Here is a 20,909-nt window from a genome sequence, read left to right on the forward strand (position 1 = left end):
CCTAAGAAAACAAAAACACTGATTTGAAAAGATATATTCATAGCAGCATTATTTACAATCGCCAAGAAATAGAGACAACCTAAGGAAAGTTATGATCATCCTAGGTAGCATATTGAAAAGCAGAGATACTACTTTGCCAACAAAGGTCTGTCTAGTCAAGGCTATGGTTTTTCCAGTGGTCATGTATGGATGTGAGAGTTGGACTGTGAAGAAAGCTGAGCGCTGAAGAATTGATGCTTTTGAACTGTGGTGTTGGAGAAGACTCTTGAGAGTTCCTTGGACTGCAAGGAGATCCAACCAGTCCACCCTAAAGGAGATCTGTCCTGGGTGTTCATTGGAAGGACTGATGCTGAAGCTGAAACTCCAGTACTTTGGCCACCTCATGCAAAGAGTTGACTCACTGGAAAAGACCCTGATGCTGGGAGGGATTGGGGGCAAGAGGAGAAGGGGACGACAGAGGATGAGATGGTTGGATGGCATCACTGACTTGATGGACATGAGTCTGGGTGAACTCCGGGAGTTGGTGATGGACAGGGAGGCCTGGCATGCTGTGATTCATGGGTTGCGAAGAGTTGGACATGACTGAGAGGCTGAACTGACTGACTGAACTGTGTTCACCAATGGATGAATGGATGAAGAAAATGTGTTATATGTGTACAATGGACTATTATTCCACCATAAAAAGAATGAAACTTTGTCATTTTGGGAACATGGATGGACCATGAGGGCTTTATGTAAAGTGAAATAAGTCAGACCAAGAAAAATACCATATAATCTCACTTATATGTGGAATCTAACACAAAACAAAGCAAGAGTCTAAAGTAAAACAACTAAAACAGAATAGATTGGTGGTTTCCAGAGAAAAGGGATGGGTGGATGTAATGGGTGAAGGAAGTCAAAAGGTACAAACTTATAATTATAAAATAATTATAATTATAATTATACATGGGAATGTAATGTACAGAATGTTGCTGCTGCTGCTAAGTCGCTTTAGTTGTGTCCGACTCTCTGCGACCCCATAGATGGCAGGCCACCAGGCACCCCCGTCCCTGGGATTCTCCAGGCAAGAGCACTGGAATGGGTTGCCATTTCCTTCTCCAATGAATGAAAGTGAAAGGTGAAAGTGAAGTTGCTCAGTCGTGTCTGACTCTTAGCGACCCCACGGACTGCAGCTTACCAGGCTCCTCTGTCCATGAGATTTTTCAGGCAAGAGTACTGGAGTGGGGTGCCTCACCTTCTCCAAAATGTACAGAATAGTGACTAGTTAATAATAGTGTACTGCATATTTGAAAGTTTCTAAAATAATAGATCTTGAAAGTTTTCATAAGAAAAAAATTATAATTGTGAATGGTAACAGATGTTAACTAGACTTACTGTGGTGATCATTTTACAATACACACAAATATAGGATCATCATATTATATACCTGGAACCAATACAGTGTGTCAAATATGCCTCAACTAAAAATTTATAAACATTCATTTTTTTCTAGATACGATGTCTATTTTTTGTGTACTTCCTGGGTAAATTTGTCCCACTTCGGAAGCCACTGCTCTAATCTATGGTGGGAATCAGAGCACTTTCTAAGCTTCCTCTTTACTATTCAGGAGCATTTTCTACTTCTGAGATAACCGATATATGAGTTATACAACAGCACTTAAAAGTCTCTGTTATAATAGCATATACATGTTTGTTTTCTGCTTTCTTCACCAAAAGGTAAATGCTGTGAGAGTTTAGACTCTGTCCCTTTTATTCGCCACTGGTATCCACTGTGTCCAGAACATTACCTAGGAATCATTCTTGTGTCACTGTGGTTTAAACTAGATGTATGACTTCTAATTATGGGTACCAGCACAGGGAAGCTGAACCAGCAAGTGTAAAGCAATATTTGTGAAGTTGATGGTATTTCTAGTATGTGCATATCAGACACTGGAAAGAATAGATGGTCATATATTCTGTCTCCTAGAGGGTTAATCCTTGTTAATGTTTGAATACAAGAGTAGACCCTAAGAACCAAGCCTTATGATACTTGTCCCCCTAATTTACTATGATTAGAATTTACTATTGAGCTCTCAAAGAAAGATCCTAGATCTCATTACCATGATTCTATTCTATCACAGGGGAAAAAAATGGCTTTATTTATTCTAAAAAAAAAAAAAAAAAAAAAAAAAAGACAGTGAAAACAGAACCTCAGCCAACAGAAATCTAATGTTGTAGATCATAAATAAAATTCTACGATCCTTAATAACACTTGGCTGTATGTATCAGGACAGCACTGTATTCAGAAACCACAAAGCAGTTAAATGCTGTATGGTGAGGTCCTTTGATCCCTCCTTCATTTAGTGTTCTTAAACAGAGGACCTGAGAAGCCTGCCTTACAATAAAGCATTCTTTTTTGTGGTACTTAAAGATTTGTGTAGCAGAAAGAGCTCTGTGCATTTCACTGGAAAGCTGATAAATTCCCATAAAATTATAATATTGCATAGTTTACTGAAAGATACCAGATTATTTAAAAACTATAATCCATACTACCATGATTTTAAAGTTAAATAATATAAAAATGATTTAAGAATTAAGAATTTTTCTTTTTTTACCTTTAACCATTCTTGCTGGAGTTGATCCCATTCAGATAAAGAATCCCAGAGCAATTGTTTAAGCTTCAATTCAGCACTAACTTCTTCCAAAGCATCAAACTTTGACACTTCTACCTTTAAAAATATAATAAGCAAAATGTACAATTTAATTTTCAGATATAGAGATCTTATGTTATCTTCCTATTAGTAATTTTTGTCTTTTCATTTGTTTCTATCTAAGAGAAACAAATGAAAAAAACAAGTGACAAAACCCCACATACATTCAAATTTCTATTTGAGGGACAAAATATAACTATTTATATATCCTTAGAACTTAGAAATTCTCAAAAGACACAAGAGGCATTACAGAGGTTTAAGGGCATTTTCTCTTAAGTTGGATCATATCTGACTGGTTTTTCACATAGACAAATGAGTCCTCAGAAGGATCTATATCCTTTCAGTTCAGTTCAGTTCAGTCTGTCAGTCATCTCTGACTCTTTGTGACCCCATGGACTGCAGCACGCCTGGCCTCCTTGTCCATCACCAACTCCCGAAGTTTACTCAAACCCATGTCCATTGAGTTGGTGATGCCATCCAACCATCTCATCCATTGTTGTTCCCTTCTCCTCCTACCTTCAATCTTTCCCAGCATCAGGGTCTTTTCAAATAAGTCAGTTCTTTGCATCAGGTGGCCAAAGTATTGGAGCCTCAGCTTCAACATCAGTCCTTCCAATGAATATTCAGGACTGATTTCCTTTAGGATGGACTGGTTGGATCTCCTTGCAGTCCAAGGGACTCTCAAGAGTCTTCTCCAACACCACAGTTCAAAAGCATCAATTTTTCGGTACTCAGTTTTCTTTAGAGTCCAACTCTCACATCCATACATGATTACTGGAAAGACCATAGCTTTGACTAGACGGACCTTTGTTGGGAAAGTAATGTCTCTGCTTTTTAATATGCTGCCTAGGTTGGTCATAACTTTTCTTCCAAAGAGCAAGCATCTTTTAATTTCATGGCTGCAGTCACCATCTGCAGTGATTTTGGAGCCCCCCAAAATAAAGTCTTCCCATCAATTTGCCATGAAGTGACGGGACTGGATGCCATAATCTTAGTTTTCTGAATGTTGAGTTTTAAGTCAACTTTTTCAGTCTCCTCTTTCACTTTCATCAAGAGGTTCTTTAGTTCTTCTTTACTTTCTGCAATAAGGCTGGCATCATCTGCATGTCTAAGGTTATTGATATTTCTCCTAGAAATCTTGATTCCAGCTGGTGTTTCCTCCAGCCCAGTGTTTCTCATGATGTACTCTTCATATAAGTTAAATAAGCAGGGTGACAATATACAGCCTTGACATACTCCTTTCCTGATTTGGAACCAGTCTGTTGTTCTATGTCCAGTTCTAATTGTTGCTTCCTGACCTGCATATAGATTTCTCAAGGGGCACGTCAGGTGGTCTGGTATTCCCATCTCTTGAAGAATTTTCCACAGTTTGTTGTGATCCACACAGTCAAAGGCTTTGGCGTAGTCAATACAGCAGAGGTAGATGTTTTTCTGAACTCTCTTGCTTTTTCAACGATCCAACGGATGTTGGATCCTATATCCTTTAGGGCTTATATGTAGATGATGGAAGAGGGATGATAGAAGATGGAGAGAATTTTTGTGTGGTAATTGGTGGAGGGGATGGGGAGATTTAAGATGGAGAGAACATTCTGGTTTCTCACCTATTTCTAATCTAATGGACTGATTATGAACCCTATAGAGAGATAGGTTCCAAGAAAATCTAAAGAAGCTGTTTTCAGGGCTTGGAGATTAGTTGCACAGAAACTATGAACCTTGAGATAAGCCAGGATTTCAAACATTCCATAGAACAGCAGTAAAATACACACGCTTATCAAGAGCAGTCAGAACATTCCCCAGGATAAATCATATGACAGGGCACAAAACAAGTCTTAACAAGTTTAAGAAGATTGAAATCATACTAAGTATTTCTTTTAGCCACAGAGGTGTGAAACTAGAAATCAACAACAGTAGGAAAGGTGGAAAATTTACACATGTGTGAAAACTAAACAACACAGTCCTGAACAACCAATGGGTTAAAGAGGAAATCAAAGGGAAATTAAAAATTTTTTGAAACAAATGAAAGTGGAAACAGCACACTAGAACCTAAGAGATGCTGCAAAAGCAGTTCTGAGAGGCGAGTTTATAGTGATAAATGGATATATTAAGAAAATAGAAAGATCTCAAATAACATAACTTTACACATCAAGGAGCTAGAAAAAAGAGAACAAGCTAAGCCCAACATTGTCAGAAGAAAAGAAGTAAGTTCAGAGTGGAAATAAATAAAATAGGGATCTGAAAAATAATAGAAAAGATCAATGAAACTAAAAGCATTTTTTAAAAAAGATAAATCTATAGCTAGAACAAGAAAAAAAGAGAGGTGACTCAAATAAATAAAATCAGAAATGAAAATGGATACATTACAATTTACACCACAGAAATACATATGATCTTATGCCTGCATGCATGCTCAGTCATGTCCAACTCGTAACATGTCCAACTGTAGGCCACCAGTCTCCTCTGTCCATGGGGTTTCCCAGGTAAGAATACTGGAGTGGGTTGCCATTTCCTTCTCGAGGGGATCTTCCTGACCCAGGGATCGAACCCACATCTCCTGCATTGGCAGGAGGATTCTTTACCACTGAGCCACATAGGAAGCCATATCATAAGAGATTACTATGAAAAACTAACTGTATACCAACAAACTGGGTAACTTAGAAGCAGTGCATAAATTCCTAGAAACACATAACCTATTAAGACTGAATCAGGAAGGAAGAGAAAATCTGAACAGAAAAATAAGTAGTAAGGAGATCAAATCAGAAATCAAAAGCCTCCGAGCACAGAAAAGCCCAGGACCAGATGACTTCACTGGTAAATTCTACCAAACATCTATAGTGGGGGTGGGGGGAAGAATTAATGCCAATCTTTCTCAAACCTTTCCAGAACATTAAAGAGGTGGGAACACTTCCCAACTCATTTTACAAGGCCAGCATTACCCTGACACTAGGGATCTAGCCTTGTCTTCATTAAGAATTAGAAATGATTTCCTACACCTCTTAGGCCTTCACTCCTGTCCACCAAATAACCAAGAGCTAGAGAGGAAGGTTGGATATGAGGTCATCCTATGCTGTGCTGTGCTTAGTCACTCAGTCATGTCTGACTCTTTGTGACCCCATGGACTATAGTCCCCCAGGCTCCTCTGTCCATGGGGATTCTCTAGGCAAAAATACTGGAGTAGGTTGCCATGCCCTCCTCCAGGGGAATTTTCCCAACCCAGGATTGAACTCAGGTCTCCCACAGTACAGGTAGTTTCTTTACCATCTGGGCCACCAGGACAGCCTGAGGTCATCCTAAAGAATCATAAAATATAGATATGGAGTCTGGAAGGAGGGAGACACACTTCTATTTCAGGCTCTGGTTCAAGCTACACTATTCTTCCTGACCCAAAGGAGTGCTTACCTGGTATAGCTTTTTATTAGGTAATGTTTCATCCATAGTTCCCTTCCTACCTCACACTTTCCTGTCTTATATGTCAGTTAATTCAATCTGGGAACAACTTTGAACCATAATTCTCTCACGCACAAACTTCCTGCCTCACGTATAATGTCAGTTGCACTTTCTAGTGTCCAGGTTATTATTTTGCAGGTTGCTCTACCAAGGCTCAGGTCTGGAGTGGAGATCTGGAGGGCTCAGGTCTCAGAGCCCTCAGACCACTTTCTGGTCATCCATTTGGGGCTCTGGAAGAAATGGATGCATCTCCATGTGATGTCCAGGCACTTCTCTGAAATTTAGGGGAGACTATTAACACTCCTTCATTGCAGGTGGCTTCTGGCTTTGGTCCCAGGAATCTTTCCAATTTGCTTTTCTCTTTGTTCTCTCTAATAGCTATTCTGATACTTTAGCTCCAATATTTTGGCTACCTGATATGAAGAGCCTACTCACTGGAAAAGATCCCGATGCTGGGAAAGACTGAAGACAAAAGAAGGGGGTGACAAAGGATGATATAGTTAGATGGCATCACCGACTCAATGGACATGAATCTGAGCAGGAGATAGTGGAGGACAGAGGAGCCTGGCATGCTGCAGTCCATGGTGTCACAAAGAGCTGGACATGACCTAGTGATTGGACAACAACAATATCAGTTCAGAGCACTTATAACTCTCACTCATTTCTTTTCATTTTGGGAGGGCATATCATTTAGCTTTTTAATTTTGGGGGATCCATCTTTGCCATGGCTTAGTCAAATTCTCTTCTTTCATCAAGCTGGCACATCAAAACCAGAGCAAATGAGGCAATATTGATGGAATCAATAATATACACATCAGTTCAGTTCAGACGTTCAGTCGTGTCCAACTCTTTGCGACCCCATGAATTGCAGCACGCCAGGCCTCCCTGTCCATCACCAATTCCCAGAGTTCACTCAGACTCACGTCCATCGAGTCAGTGATGCCATCCAGCCATCTCATCCTCTGTTGTCTCCTTCCCCTCCTGCCCCCAATCCCTCCCAGCATCAGAGTCTTTTCCAGTGAGTGAACTCTTCGCATGAGGTGGCCAAAGTACTGCAGTTTCAGCTTTAGCATCATTCCTTCCAAAGAAATCCCAGGGCTGATCTCCTTCAGAATGGACTGGTTGGATCTCCTTGCAGTCCAAGGGACTCTCAAGCGTCTTCTCCAACACCACAGTTCAAAAGCATCAATTCTTCAGCGCTCAGCCTTCTTCACAGTCCAACTCTCACATCCATACATGACTATTGGAAAAACCATAGCCTTGACTAGAGGGGCCTTTGTTGGCAAAGTAATGCCTCTGCTTTTGAATATGCTATCTAGGTTGGTCATAACTTTCCTTCCAAGGAGTAAGCATCTTTTAATTTCATGGCTGCAGTCACCATCTGCAGTGATTTTTGGAGCCCAGAAAAATAAAGTCTGACACTGTTTCCACTCTTTCCCCATCTATTTGCCATGAAGTGATGGGACCAGATGCCATGATCTTCGTTTTCTGAATGTTGAGCTTTAAGCCAAGTTTTTCACTCTCCACTTTCACCTTCATCAAGAGGCTTTTTAGTTCCTCTTCACTTTCTGCCATAAGGGTGGTGTCATCTGCATATCTGAGGTTATTGATATTTCTCCCAGCAATCTTGATTCCAGCTTGTGCTTCCTCCAGCCCAGTGTTTCTCATGATGTACTCTGCATATAAGTTAAATAAGCAGGGTGACAAAATATAGCCTTGACGAACTCCTTTTCCAATTTGGAACCAGTCTGTTGTTCCATGTCCAGTTCGAACTGTTGCTTCTGGACCTGCATATAGGTTTCTCAAGAGGCAGGTCAGGTGGTCTGGTCTTCCCATCTCTTTCAGAATTTTCCACAGTTTATTGTGATCCACACAGTCAAAGACTTTGGCATAGTCAATACAGCAGAGGTAGATGTTTTTCTGGAATTCCCTTGCTTTTTCGATGATCCAGCGGATGTTGGCAATTTGATCTCTGGTTCCTCTGCCTTTTCTAAAACTAGCTTGAACATCTGGAAGTTCAGGGTTCATGTACTGCTGAAGCCTGGCTTGGAGAATTTTGAGCATTATTTTACTATCGTGTGAGATGAGTGCAATTGTGTGGTAGTTTGAGCATTCTTTAGCATTGCCTTTCTTTGGGATTGGAATGAAAACTGACCTTTCCAGTCCTGTGGCCACTGCTGAGTTTTCCAAATTTGCTGGCATATTGAGTGCAGCACTTTCACAGCATCATCTTTCAGGATTTGAAATAGTTCAACTGGAATTCCATCATGTCCACTAGCTTTGTTCGTAGTGATGCTTTCTAAGGCTTGACTTCACATTCCAGGATGTCTGGCTCTAGGTGAGTGATCACACCATTGCGATTATCTGGATCATGAAGATCTTTTTTGTACAGTTCTTCTGCGTATTCTTGCCACCTTTTCTTAATATCTTCTGCTTCTGTTAGGTCCAAACCATTTCTGTCCTTTATCGAGCCCATCTTTGCATGAAATGTCCCCTTGGTATCTCTAATTTTCTTGAAGAGATCTCTAGTCTTTTCCATTCTGTTGTTTTTCTCTATTTCTTTTCATTGATCGCTGAGGAAAGCTTTCTTATCTCTTCTTGCTATTCTTTGGAACTCTGCATTCAGATGCTTATATCTTTCCTTTTCTCCTTTGCTTTTCACTTCTCTTCTTTTCACAGCTATTTGTAAGGCCTCCCCAGACAGCCATTTTGCTTTTTTCCATTTCTTTTCCATGGGGATGGTCTTGATCCCTGTCTCCTGTACAATGTCATGAACCTCCATCCATAGTTCATCAGGCACTCCATCTATTAGATCTAGTCCCTTTCATCTATTTCTCACTTTCACTGTATAATCATAAGGGATTTGATATAGGTCATACCTGAATGGTCTAGTGGTTTTCCCTACTTTCCTCAATTTCAGTCTGAATTTGGCAATAAGGAGTTCATGATCCGAGCCACAGTCAGCTCCCGGTCTTGTTTTTGTTGACTGTATAGAGCTTCTTCATCTTTGGCTGCAAAGAATATAATCAATCTGATTTTGGTGTTGACCATCTGGTGATGTCCATGTATAGAGTCCTTTCTTGTGTTGTTGGAAGAGGGTGTTTGCTACGACCAGTGCGTTCTCTTGGCAAAACTCTATTAGTTTTTGCCCTGTTTCATTCCGTATTCCAAGGCCAAATTTGCCTGTTACTCCAGGTGTTTCTTGACTTCCTACTTTTGCATTCCAGTCCCCTATAATGAAAAGGACATCTTTTTTCGGTGTTAGTTCTAAAAGACCTTGTAGGTCTTCATAGCCATTTAACTTCAGCTTCTTCAGCGTTACTGGTTGGACATAGACTTGGATTACTGTGATATTGAATGGTTTGCCTTGGAAATGAACAGAGATCATTCTTTCGTTTTTGAGACTGCATCCAAGTACTGCATATCAGACTCTTTTGTTGACCATGATGGCTACTCCATTTCTTCTAAGGGATTCCTGCCCGCAGTAGTAGATATAATGGTCATCTGAGTTAAATTCACCCATTCCAGTCCATTTTAGTTCGCTGATTCCAATATACACATGAATGAATGTAAAAGAAGCTAGAATATTAATAAAGAATCAAGGGGTTTCAATTGATTACATTTAAAAATCCACATGCATTTTGACATAGAAACTACAGGTCCTGGTCTGAGTATTTGTCTATAATTCACAATTACTTTTTAATAAAGAAAGATACTTTGTCTCTCATGTGTCCTAATCTTTAAACACTTTAAAGGCAGAGAATATACCATATTTTGTATTTCAGATTATTCCAGTACAGTGACTAGCACATAGGTGTCTAAGCATTGAGCAATATTAAAAATGATTGTGCATCAATGTCACTTCTGTGTATACACAAAGATATATTTTATAGTTCTATATTTAGGAACAGATGTGTAGCGCTGTCATTACCTTAAAATTCTTCTGATAGGATTTATATTGAAATGCACGTTTTTGAAGATCATCCAGAACTAACAGCAGCTCATTCAACATGACCTTTATTTTCTCTTGGTCAGCATTAATGTCCAAAATCTGTGGATCCTGTAAAATTAAGATAGCATTTGATTAGTCATTCCTACTTTTTGATGTATGCCATCAAATTACATGAATAAACATTTTCAAAACATATTTTTGCTAATTCCCTTTTCACTCTAATTTTTAGAAAATATATGAAAATGGTTGCTTTTCTTGAATTTTAAAACAATTCAGATACATTGTAAAAAGTACAGAAATGTATAAGGAAGTACTATGGGGATAATATTTTTAAGGAGTACCTAATGCATTTTCCTTCATCTTCTTTCCTATATTACATTTTTTTCCCAACTAACAAAACTTCAGTTAAGGAGGGGTGAATGCAATATGGAAAAGAATGAAGGGACTATAAGGAAATTTATCATTTTACAGTAAAGGAATGATTATAATTTACAACAAAGGTAGGACTCTATTTGATTAAAGTTCATAAATAGGCAAAAGCAATTTATGGCTTTAGAATTCAGGGTAGTGGTTGCTTTTGGAAAGGAAGGAAAGGTTAGTGACTAGAGGGCACCCTAAGGATACAAAGAGCAATAGCTCTTGACTTGAGCAGTAGACATATGGATGTGTTCACTTTCTGAGAACTCACTGAGTTGTGCAGTTATTACAGTTATGTACAGCTTTCTCTTGCAAAATACAAAAATACTTCAGTACAAAAGTAAAAGCAATGCAAAATCCTTTAGACTAAAAGTTTACATATAATAAGTACACAATAAATGTTTAGCCATGTCAACACATATAAATATCGGTATTGTATTCCTTTGAGTGGAAGTATCTCAACACATTTTATTATTCTGTTGAAGGACACTGAGTTTTTCCCATTTTTTTCTGATTTGATAATAAGTTTATATGGTTTTCGGAGAGGGCAATGGCACCCCACTCCAGTACTCTTGCTTGGAAAATCCCATTGATGGAGGACCCTGGTAGGCTGCAGTCCATGGGGTCACTAAGAGTCAGACACGACTGAGGGATTTCACTTTAACTTTTCACTTTCATGCATTGGAGAAGGAAATGGCAACCCACTCCAGTGTTCTTGCCTGGAGAATCCCAGGGACGGGGGAGCCTGGTGGGCTGCCATCTATGGGGTTGCACAGAGTTGGACACGACTGAAGCGACTTAGCAGCAGTAGCAGTTATATGGTTTTGGGCTTCCCTAGTGGCTCAGCTGGTAAAGAATCCGTCTGCAATGTGGGAGACCTGGGTTCGACCCCTGGGTTGGGAAGATCCCCTGGAGAAGGGAACGGCTACCCACTGCAGTATTCTGGCCTGGAGAATTCCATGGACTCTATAGTCCATGGGGTCACAAAGAGTCAGACACAACTGAGCAACTTTCACTTTCACTTCACTTTGTATTGCTTTAAACTTTTGAGATAGGATTTAGTCAATGTTAATAATTAAAGAGTAGATCATTATTATATGATCTATTTTCATGTTTGCTTCAGTTAAGAATTATCCAGATGTCTATTCTATGGCATGGAAACATGTATATTATCATATGTGAAACAAATCGCCAGTCCAGTTTTGATGCATGATACAGGATGCTTGGGGCTGGTGCACTGGGATGACCCAGAGAGATGGGATGGGGAGGGAGGTGGGAGGAGGGTTCAGGATGGGGAACACATGTACACCTGTGGTGGATTCATGTCAACGTATGGCAAAACCAATACAATATTTTAAAGTAATTAGCCTCCAATTAAAATAAATACATTTATATTAAAAAAATAAAGTAAGTAAGATAGTGAAAAAAAAAGATGTCTATTATAAGTTCTTAAAAATTCCTTTTATATCTTTAGGATAGTAAAATTGATGCAAGTTAATCAAACATTCTTTATCACTTATTAATTTATACTCTGCCTCTTTCTAAGAGGGAATTTTCTAACATGTGACTAAGAAAACTCTAATATTGTGACAATAGCTATAAAATATGCTAATAGGATGTAAAAACACTAATTTAAAAATAATAGTCTCCGGCCGTATCGGCCTGAAGGCGCCCGATCTCGTCTGATCTCGGAAGCTAAGCAGGGTCGGGCCTGTTTAGTATAAAAAAAAAAAAAAAAAATAATAATAATAAATAGAAGCTAGGAAAAAGAGAATTCACTACTATTGAACTGAGTTTTTCCCACTTTTTTTCTGATTTGACCATAGACTTTAAAATTTTTTTTATTTAATTGGAAGATAATTACTTTACAATTTTGTGATGGTTTTTGCCATGTATCAACATGAATCAGTCATGGGTATATATGTGTCCCCCTATTCTGAAGCCCCTCCCACTTCCCTCCCCACCCCATCCCTCTAGGTTGTACCAGAGCACCAACTTTGGGTGCCCTGCTTCATGCATCAAACTTGCACTGGTCTTCTATTTTACATATAGTAATATACATGGGAAAAGAGTACACCAAGGCTGTATATTGTCACCCTGCTTATTTAACTTATATGCAGAGTACATCATGAGAAATGCTAGGCTGGATAAAGTGCAAGCTGAAATCAAGATTGCCTAGAGAAATATCAATAACGTCAGATATGCAGATGACATCACTCATGTCAGAAAGTGAAGAGAATCTAAAGAACCTCTTGATGAAAGTGAAAGAGGAGAATTAAAAAGCTGGTTTAAAATTCATCATTCAAAAAACAAAGATCATGGCATTAGGTCCCATCCCTTCATGGCAAATAGATGGGGAAACAATGGAAACAGTGATACACTTTATTTTATTGGGCTCCAAAATCACTGCAGACGGTGACTACAGCCATGAAATTAAAACATGCTTGCTCCTTGGAAGAAAAGCTATGGCCAACCTAGACAGTATATGAAAAAGCAGAGACATTACTTTGCCAACAAAGGTCTATCTAGTCAAAGCTACAGTTTTTCCAGTAGTCATGTATGGATGTGAGAGTTGGACCATAAAGAAAGCTGAGCATTGAAGAACTGATGCTTTTGAACTGTGGTGCTGGATAAGACTCTTGAAGAGTCCCTTGGACTGCAAGGAGATATAACCAGTCCATCCTAAAGGAAATCAGTCCTGAATATTCATTGGAAGGACTTTTGCTGAATATGAAGGTTCAATACTTTGGCCACCTGACACAAAGAACTGACTCATTTGAAAAGACCATAATGCTGGGAAAGATTGAAGGAGAGAGGAAAAGGGGATGACAGAGGATAAGATGGCTGGATGACATCACAAACTCAATGGACATGAGTTTTAGCAAGCTTCAGGAGTTGGTGATGGACTGGGAAGCCTGATGATGGACAGGGAAGCAGTCCATGAGGTCGCAAAGAGTTGGACATGACTGAGCAACTGAACTGAACTGAACTGAATGTATATGTTTCAATGCTATTTTCTCAAATCATCCCACCTTTGCTTTTTCCCACTGAGTCCAAATAAGTTTGTTCTTTACATCTGTGTCTCCTTTGCTGCCCTGCATATAGGATCATTGTTATGTCTTTCTAAATTTCATATAAATGCATTAATATACAGTATTTGTCCTTCTCTTTCTGACTTGACGCTGCGTAATAGGCTCCAGTTTCACCCACCTCATTAGAACTGACTCAAATGTATTCCTTTTTATAGCTGAGTAATATTCCATTTTGTACTTTTGATCATTAGTACTAAAGCAATACATACATCCGTTAGTTGCAGTGGCCTGGAATTTATTCAGTACCTCAGAGAGGTTCAGAAACACTTTCAATTTTCAGTAGCTGCTCAAAGACATTGTTAATTGATTAGAATGAAGCATAAACAAAATGAAAGTTAAACCAGATTAAAATGAAATATGCTTTCTAAACGGTTTGTTAAAATGTAATAGCCTTTATATAGATCATTTTAAAAATTCTGCTTCAGCTTACCTGTGCCAGCATCTTTACTTCATTCACTTCATTGCTTAGATCTTCAAGATCTCTACCCAAATGCAGACAAAATTGCTTAATGCTTGTTTCTCTGTCACCCACAGATTTATCAATGGCATTCCGAACAGCAACAATGGATGGCTTCATAGTTGCAAAAACGGCAAAGTCTTCAGGAGGTGTGGGAACCTGATACTGTTCAATGAGCTTGTACATCTGAACCACAACATTCCCTTCATCTTCAAGGCTTTCGATCTAAATGGAAACATGAGTTGCTCATTAAATAAATCAGTGTCCTGTTACACCTGTTAAGAGTGACTGATAGGAGACAGTGGCTGTGCACCACGCTGTAAAGAGCCAGCTCACAGAGGAGTGCATTTAATGCAGATCAAACTGGCTGGAGCTGGCTGGATGACAAATGCAGTCATTACTACGGTGTAGACAATGAGGCCTAGGAGGTAACCGTTCAGAACTGAGCACAGTTAATATTTACTTTTTCTCTCTCTTGTTCTCTAGTAAATTAAATAGTAGTGCTCAGTCGCTTTAGTCATGTCTGACCCTTTTGCAACTCCTTAGACTGCAGCCCACCAGGCTCCTCTGTCCATGGAGTTTTCCAGGTAAGAATCCTAGAGTGGGTGCCATTTCCTCCTCCACAGGATCTTCCCAACCCAGAGATCAAACCCGCATCTCTTATGTCTCCTGCCTTGGGAAGCAGGTGCACAAGCACCACCTGGTAAGCCTCAGATTAAACAGTGCCAATATTTAAAGTTTTCAGAGATGGCAGGTGCTGTGAGGATGCTCAACTGTAACATCTGAGATTCCAGGCACGTGTGCTGAGCAGTGACTGTCCCAGGGAAGCCCCTGAGGTGTGCGGACCATGTACCTCTCTGTGTAGATTCAGAACCCTGATTGATGGTGAGCATCGTGCTACCCTCTAATAAAGGCTTTTACTACCACTATTACTGACTCTTAAACATCTCTGCTCTGATGCCCTTGCCTCAGTGCACAGTGTCTTTCCTAATTTTCTGGCAAGGTCTCCCAAGTTTGAAGGGAACCCTCCTTGCCACCACTCTGCCACAAGGTGATAGAGGAAGCATCCAAGTTCTATAACTTGACCCACTTCCTGGTGACAACTTAACCAGGGAGCATCAAATTGGGACAGAGTGAATCCAGCTCAGTCTGACCTTTCTCTTGACCTTGGGAAGAGTTAGACTGTATCTGTGGGCAGAGGCCATTTGCTTTCATGGGGTAACAAAACAGGTCCTAAACAGGAGAAGAAAACTGTGGAGAGGCTTTAGAGAGATGGTTCTCAACCTTGAGCTGCATCCCAATCACCCTGGCAATACTACACAACTGTACTCTGTACAGTATGGTACAGTAAAGTACACAAAAAACTTATAGAGGATGCACACATGTGACAATGTATGCCACACATGTGAACTAACTTACCGTGATTGGACATGCAAACGCACATTCACATCTTTGAAAAATGCAAGTTGAAAGTTTGCATGTAAGGGATTCACTGTAGAATTGTAATCTAGATATTAGTTATAATGGAAGTCATGATCCTTCTTAATCTATACTTGCATAATAGTCAGGAAACTTACTAGCAGGAATGAAAGAAACCCAAGTTAAACTAGCTTAAGTAGGCAAGTGGGTTAGGGAGACAACAGCAGATATAGAGACTCTTCTTGCCTGTTTGCTTGATGCCAGTTCCTATATGCCAGCTGTTGTACTGCACTTTTCAAGGTACTGTATTGTAAGATTAAAAATGTTTTCTTTGTTTTTTTTTAATGCATTATTTGTGTGAAAAGTATTATAAACCTATTAAAGTATAGTACTATATAGCTGATTGTGTTAGTTGGGTACCTAGGCTCACTTGGTTGGACTTAGGAAACAATGGGAGTTACAAACGCAATCTCAGAACAGAACTCATTTGAATTTAGGGGACTTACTGTATTATCATTCATTACAAATAAGAAATGCAATAAACTGGGGTTGAGAGCACTGGCTTTGTTGTCAGAGACACAAATTTGAATTCCAGATGTACTGCATATAGGTCTGTGATCTTGGACACAATGACCTATTTTGGTCCTCATTTGCTTATCTGCAGAATAAGAATAAAAATTATCTATACTTCTTTCTGGTGACTGCAGCCATGAAATTAAAAGACTCTTGCTCCTTTCTTCTATATAGAAGAAAAGTTATGACAAACCTAGACAGAGTATTAAAAAGCAGAGACATTACTTTGCTGACAAAGGTCTGTATAGTTAAAGCTATGGTTTTTCCAGTAGTCATGTATGAATGTGAGAGTTGGATCATCAAGAAGGCTGAGGACTGAAGAATTGATGTTTTGAACTGTGGTGTTGGAGAAGACTCTTGAGAGTCCCTTGGACTGCAAGGCGATCAAACCAGTCAATCCTAAAGGAAATCAATCCTGAATATTCATTGGAAGGACTGATGCTGAAGCTGAAGATCTAAAATTTAGTCACCTGATGTGAAGAGTCAACTCATCAGAAAAGACCCTGATGCTAGGAAAGATTGAAGGCAGAAGGAGAAGGGGACGACAGAGGACGCGATAGGAGAGGTTGGATAGCATCATTGACTCAATGGACATGAATTTGAGCAAACTCTGGGAGATGGTGAAGGACAAGGAGGCCTGGCATGCTGCAGTCCATGGGGTCGCAAAGAGTCAGACACGACTGAACGACTAAACAATACTTCTTAAGCTTTTGTAAGGATAAAAAATGTAACATACGTAGAAAATGTAGTACATGCCTGACTAGTAGTGATCAATGTTAGCTGCCATTACTACTGTGAGGTAAGCCATCCACTTCCTTTGCCTGAAAGTGTTTCTGATATTCTGACAGCTGTATCTTGACCTTCAGTCCCTCAGTTTCTCTTATTTGCCTTCCTTCCCACAAGGTTTTGAATAGTGAGTTACACAAGAATCAACTCACCCTTTCCTGAATTTCGTCAAGAAATACTAAGCTGTTAACATATTCTATGGTAGTAGTTGGGACAAATTCAAGCTTGTATTCTGCATCTTGTGCCTCAGAGATGATGGCATCCACTTTTTTCTTGCTTAGACGAGGAAGCATATAATTCAGCACCTAGGAAAGAAGAAGGAACTGTGAATCGTAACCACTTGAGTATTTCTACTTTATTATATATTTTAGATAAAGTCTAACTAAATGTCTGTTAAATCATCAGGTAATGAAAGCAGCAGTATATGAAAATGCTTTTTTTTCCCACACTGAAACAACAGGATTAGTTTTGAAGATTATTTCCAGAATAAGTTAGATTGCACAAGTTATTAAAAAGTTTACCTAGGGACTTCTTTAGTGGTCCAGTGGTTAAAAATATGTTTTGTAATGCTGGGAAAATGGATTTGATCCCTGGCTGGGGAACTAAGATCCCACTAAGCTCGAGCGCCACCACTGCTGAAGCCTGTGCGCTCTGGAGTCTGTGCACCACAAATTAGCGAGCTCATATGCCACAACTAGAGACTTTGTGTGCCACAAGGAAAGATCCCACGTGACTCAACCAAGATCTCATATGTTGCAACTAAGACCAGATGCAGCCAAATAAATAAATAATTTAAAAAAAAATCTGCCTAAATGGTCTGACATTTTATAAGTACCCTTTCTGTTACTTTGTGCTGTATAGTGAACATTGTGGTACCAGCCCCAGTATCTTTCATGTTGGGTGGGAGTACTGATTTGGAGGAAGGTGATCTCTCCTTCACAAACAAAGATTGAGTCTGATTGGTCTTAAGGTAAAACGAGCATGGCTTTCTTTGGCTAGTGTGATTGGATTAGAGTGAATCTCTGACATTAGCTGGTCCAATTAAGTAGAAACCCAAGACTTTTGTTTAAGGCTGAGAGATCTCTCTCTCTCTCTCTGGACATGAATAAGGAAATAATTATCCTATGGAGCCTTTGACTACCATTTCAGAAAAGTGAGGGTATATGAGCTTTAGGATGAAGCTGGCACATCAGAAGGAAGCTGGCACACAGTGAATGGAAAAAATCAGGTCTTTAGTAACCACTGAGTCACTAGATCACACCTTCCTGATGCCCATCCACCCTCTGGACTTTTTAGATCCATACATTTTCTGATTGCTGAAGCCAGTTTGAGGGTGTTTTCTTTTTGTTTGTTTGTTTTTTGTTTTTGGCTTAGTATACAGTAGTACTCATAGTGCTCAGAAATGTTTGCTGAAATTGACTTTGCTTCAATTCTCTATTGTTTTCTTTTTCAACAGATGAAGCAGCAAAGCTCTAGAAAGGAGTCCAATACTATACAGCTAATTAGTGACAGAAAAGATATTAGCACTCAGGCCTGCAGCCTTTTAGACAGAGCACTGTCTTCTTTCATCTGCACCAGGGGTCAGCAGAGGTTTTCTGTAAGGGCTAAATAGTAAATACTTTAGATTTTCAGGATATACGGTCTCTGTTACAACCACTCAGCTCTGCCCTTGTGGAGCAACCATAGGCAATACATAAGCGAACTGTCATGGTACAAAACAGGTGGCAGGCTGGAATGACCCTGTGGGACAGAGTTTGCCAATCTGTTCTATACCATTGTGTCTCGAGAGGTATTTTTTAGAGTCTTTATTGAATCTGTTACAATATTGTTTCTGTTTTACGTTTTTGGGGGTTTTTTGGCTGTGATGCATGTGCGACCTTAGCTCCCTGACCAGGGATTGAACCTGGGCCCCTTGCACTGGAACATGAAGTCTTAACTACTGAACCACGAGGGGAGTTCCTTTGTGGTGGTATTTGATTGTATATATGACTAAAGGATATGACTTTATATATGATATATATGACTTCCCTGGTGGCTTAGAGGATAAAGCGTCTGCCCACAATGCGGGAGACCTGGGTTCGATCCCTGGGTAGGGAAGATCCCCTGGAGAAGGAAATGGCAACCCACTCCAGTATTCTTGCCTGGAGAATCCCATGGATGGAGGAGCCTGATAGGCTATAGTCCATGGGGTCGCAAAGAGTCCGACACAACTGAGCGACTTCACTTCACTTCACTTCATGACTAAAGGAAGACCTGAAAGTTATTGTAGAAGCAATCAAATCTCCTCAGCTCTACCACTCACTAAAATACAATCAGATCTTTAGGGACAGTTTGAGATCAGGAAACCTCAGTATCTAGGATACCTCAGTATCCTAGAATCAACCAGCATTCCTACTAGGACCCTGAGCTGTTACAGCAATGTCTCCTCTGGAGGAAATCTTGAAATGCTCCAACAAAGGAAAAAGGAGTGGATGTAGGAGGCTAGTTTAAGGACTTTTTTTTCCCCCTCACCTGAAATTGACTATGCTTGGGACAGAAAGAAAAACATGGAACTTTCCCTACAAATTAAAGATGTTGAATAGACTTAAGTTAATTTTAAATAGCTGCAATACTAGAAAATAAAGATAGGCTATTTGCAGGAGAAAAATCATAAAATAGTTTAAGAGACCATAATTAACATTTTTGCTTGTTCACAGTTACCTCCAAGCATCGCAAAGGTGATGGAATTAGTTTTTCTTTCAGTTGCTTAGTGTCAATGAGCAGCAGTCCTACGTTCCTGGTGGGTCTCAGAGCCACTGCATCCTTGTGCTGTCTGTGGTATTTTTCCAGTTGTTCACTAAAGAACTTAACACCTACATAGAATAATTCATATACAGCAAAAAATATATATTAGATTTTAAAGGACCATTACACAGATACATCAAAAATCATTGCATTAATACACTTACATATGTATTTAAAATGAACTATCCATAGGTAGAGAACCTTGTATAATTTTAAAATGTTAATTCATGGTGCTTTATATTTTATTCTTGTAATGAAGAAACTAACATTTCATAATGTAAATATATTTTCTGGCTGTTTCTAAGAATAGCTCATGAAAATAATTTGTAATTGCATTAGAGAATCTAGTCTATAATGGCGTAGATTCTAGAATCAGACTGGTTTGAAGTTGGCTTAATCTAACGGTTCTTCCACATCGTACCTCAAAATATGTATGAATATGCATCCTTAGTTGTATTTGATTCTTTGTGACCCCATGGACTATAACCTACCAGGCTCCTCTGTCCATGGGATTTTCCAGGCAAAAATACTGGAATGGGTTGCCATTTCCTCTGCCAGGGGATCTTCCCGACCCAGGGATTAAACCTGCATCTCTTGTGTCTCCTGCATTGCAGGCAGATTCTTTACCAAGTATTTAAGGATATTAACAACAGAGAAGGTTTGAAACTCAAGAGATCAGGCATAGCTAAAGTTATTTCCATTCCTCTTCCCAACACCTCTGCCAACCCTGCTCCCCACATCAAAGTTAAGACCATTGTCAACTTTGTCTGCCAATGCTGCAGTTGCATTTTGATAATCTTCCTATCTCCAGTTTCTCTGCCATCTATGGGGTCGCACAGAGTCGGACACGACTGAAGCAACTTAGCAGCAGCAACAGCAGCAGCAATCTATTTGGATTGGGAAATCACCAGTGGAAGTCTGATTATCTTGAAATCATACTATTGGTCAAAAACAACTCTTACTAATACACATATAATACAAAACAACTCCTTGTCTTTAAAAATTCAGCTAACTTTATTTCCAGTTGGTCCCTCCACTTGAGTCAGACTGTTTTCCCTACTGTTTCCTGATCTTCTCTAACCCTCTTCCACCATCCCTAAGAGAAAAAGTTGTTGATCCCTGCTTTTATTTCCATCACCTTCTGTTCTGGACACAAGGGGCAGTTTGACACAGTATAAAGAACACATCAGACCAAATCTTAGAAGACCTAGGCCCAAGTCTTTAACCCACCTGTTGCTTTGGCTAAGTTACTTAATCTTTCTGAGCGTCACCTTCCTCAAGATACAAAAAAAGGG

General features: G+C 39.5%; 1 protein-coding gene across 1 annotated transcript in view; it reads right to left on the reverse strand.

The window, feature by feature from the left end:
- DNAH6 (dynein axonemal heavy chain 6) overlaps positions 1 to 20,909 on the reverse strand; it is a 279,939-nt gene that overhangs the window by 198,140 nt on the left and 60,890 nt on the right. Inside the window, exons 13-17 of the mRNA XM_055540370.1 lie at positions 19,531 to 19,682; positions 16,983 to 17,135; positions 14,026 to 14,277; positions 10,066 to 10,194; positions 2,595 to 2,708 (exon numbers count right to left, since the gene is read on the reverse strand). Of these exons, the coding sequence (XP_055396345.1) occupies positions 2,595 to 2,708; positions 10,066 to 10,194; positions 14,026 to 14,277; positions 16,983 to 17,135; positions 19,531 to 19,682 (800 nt within the window). The remainder of the gene's footprint in view (positions 1 to 2,594; positions 2,709 to 10,065; positions 10,195 to 14,025; positions 14,278 to 16,982; positions 17,136 to 19,530; positions 19,683 to 20,909) is intronic.

Source organism: Bubalus kerabau, chromosome 11 (genome assembly GCF_029407905.1).
Source record: "Bubalus kerabau isolate K-KA32 ecotype Philippines breed swamp buffalo chromosome 11, PCC_UOA_SB_1v2, whole genome shotgun sequence".
NCBI classification, from domain to species: Eukaryota; Metazoa; Chordata; class Mammalia; order Artiodactyla; family Bovidae; genus Bubalus; species Bubalus kerabau.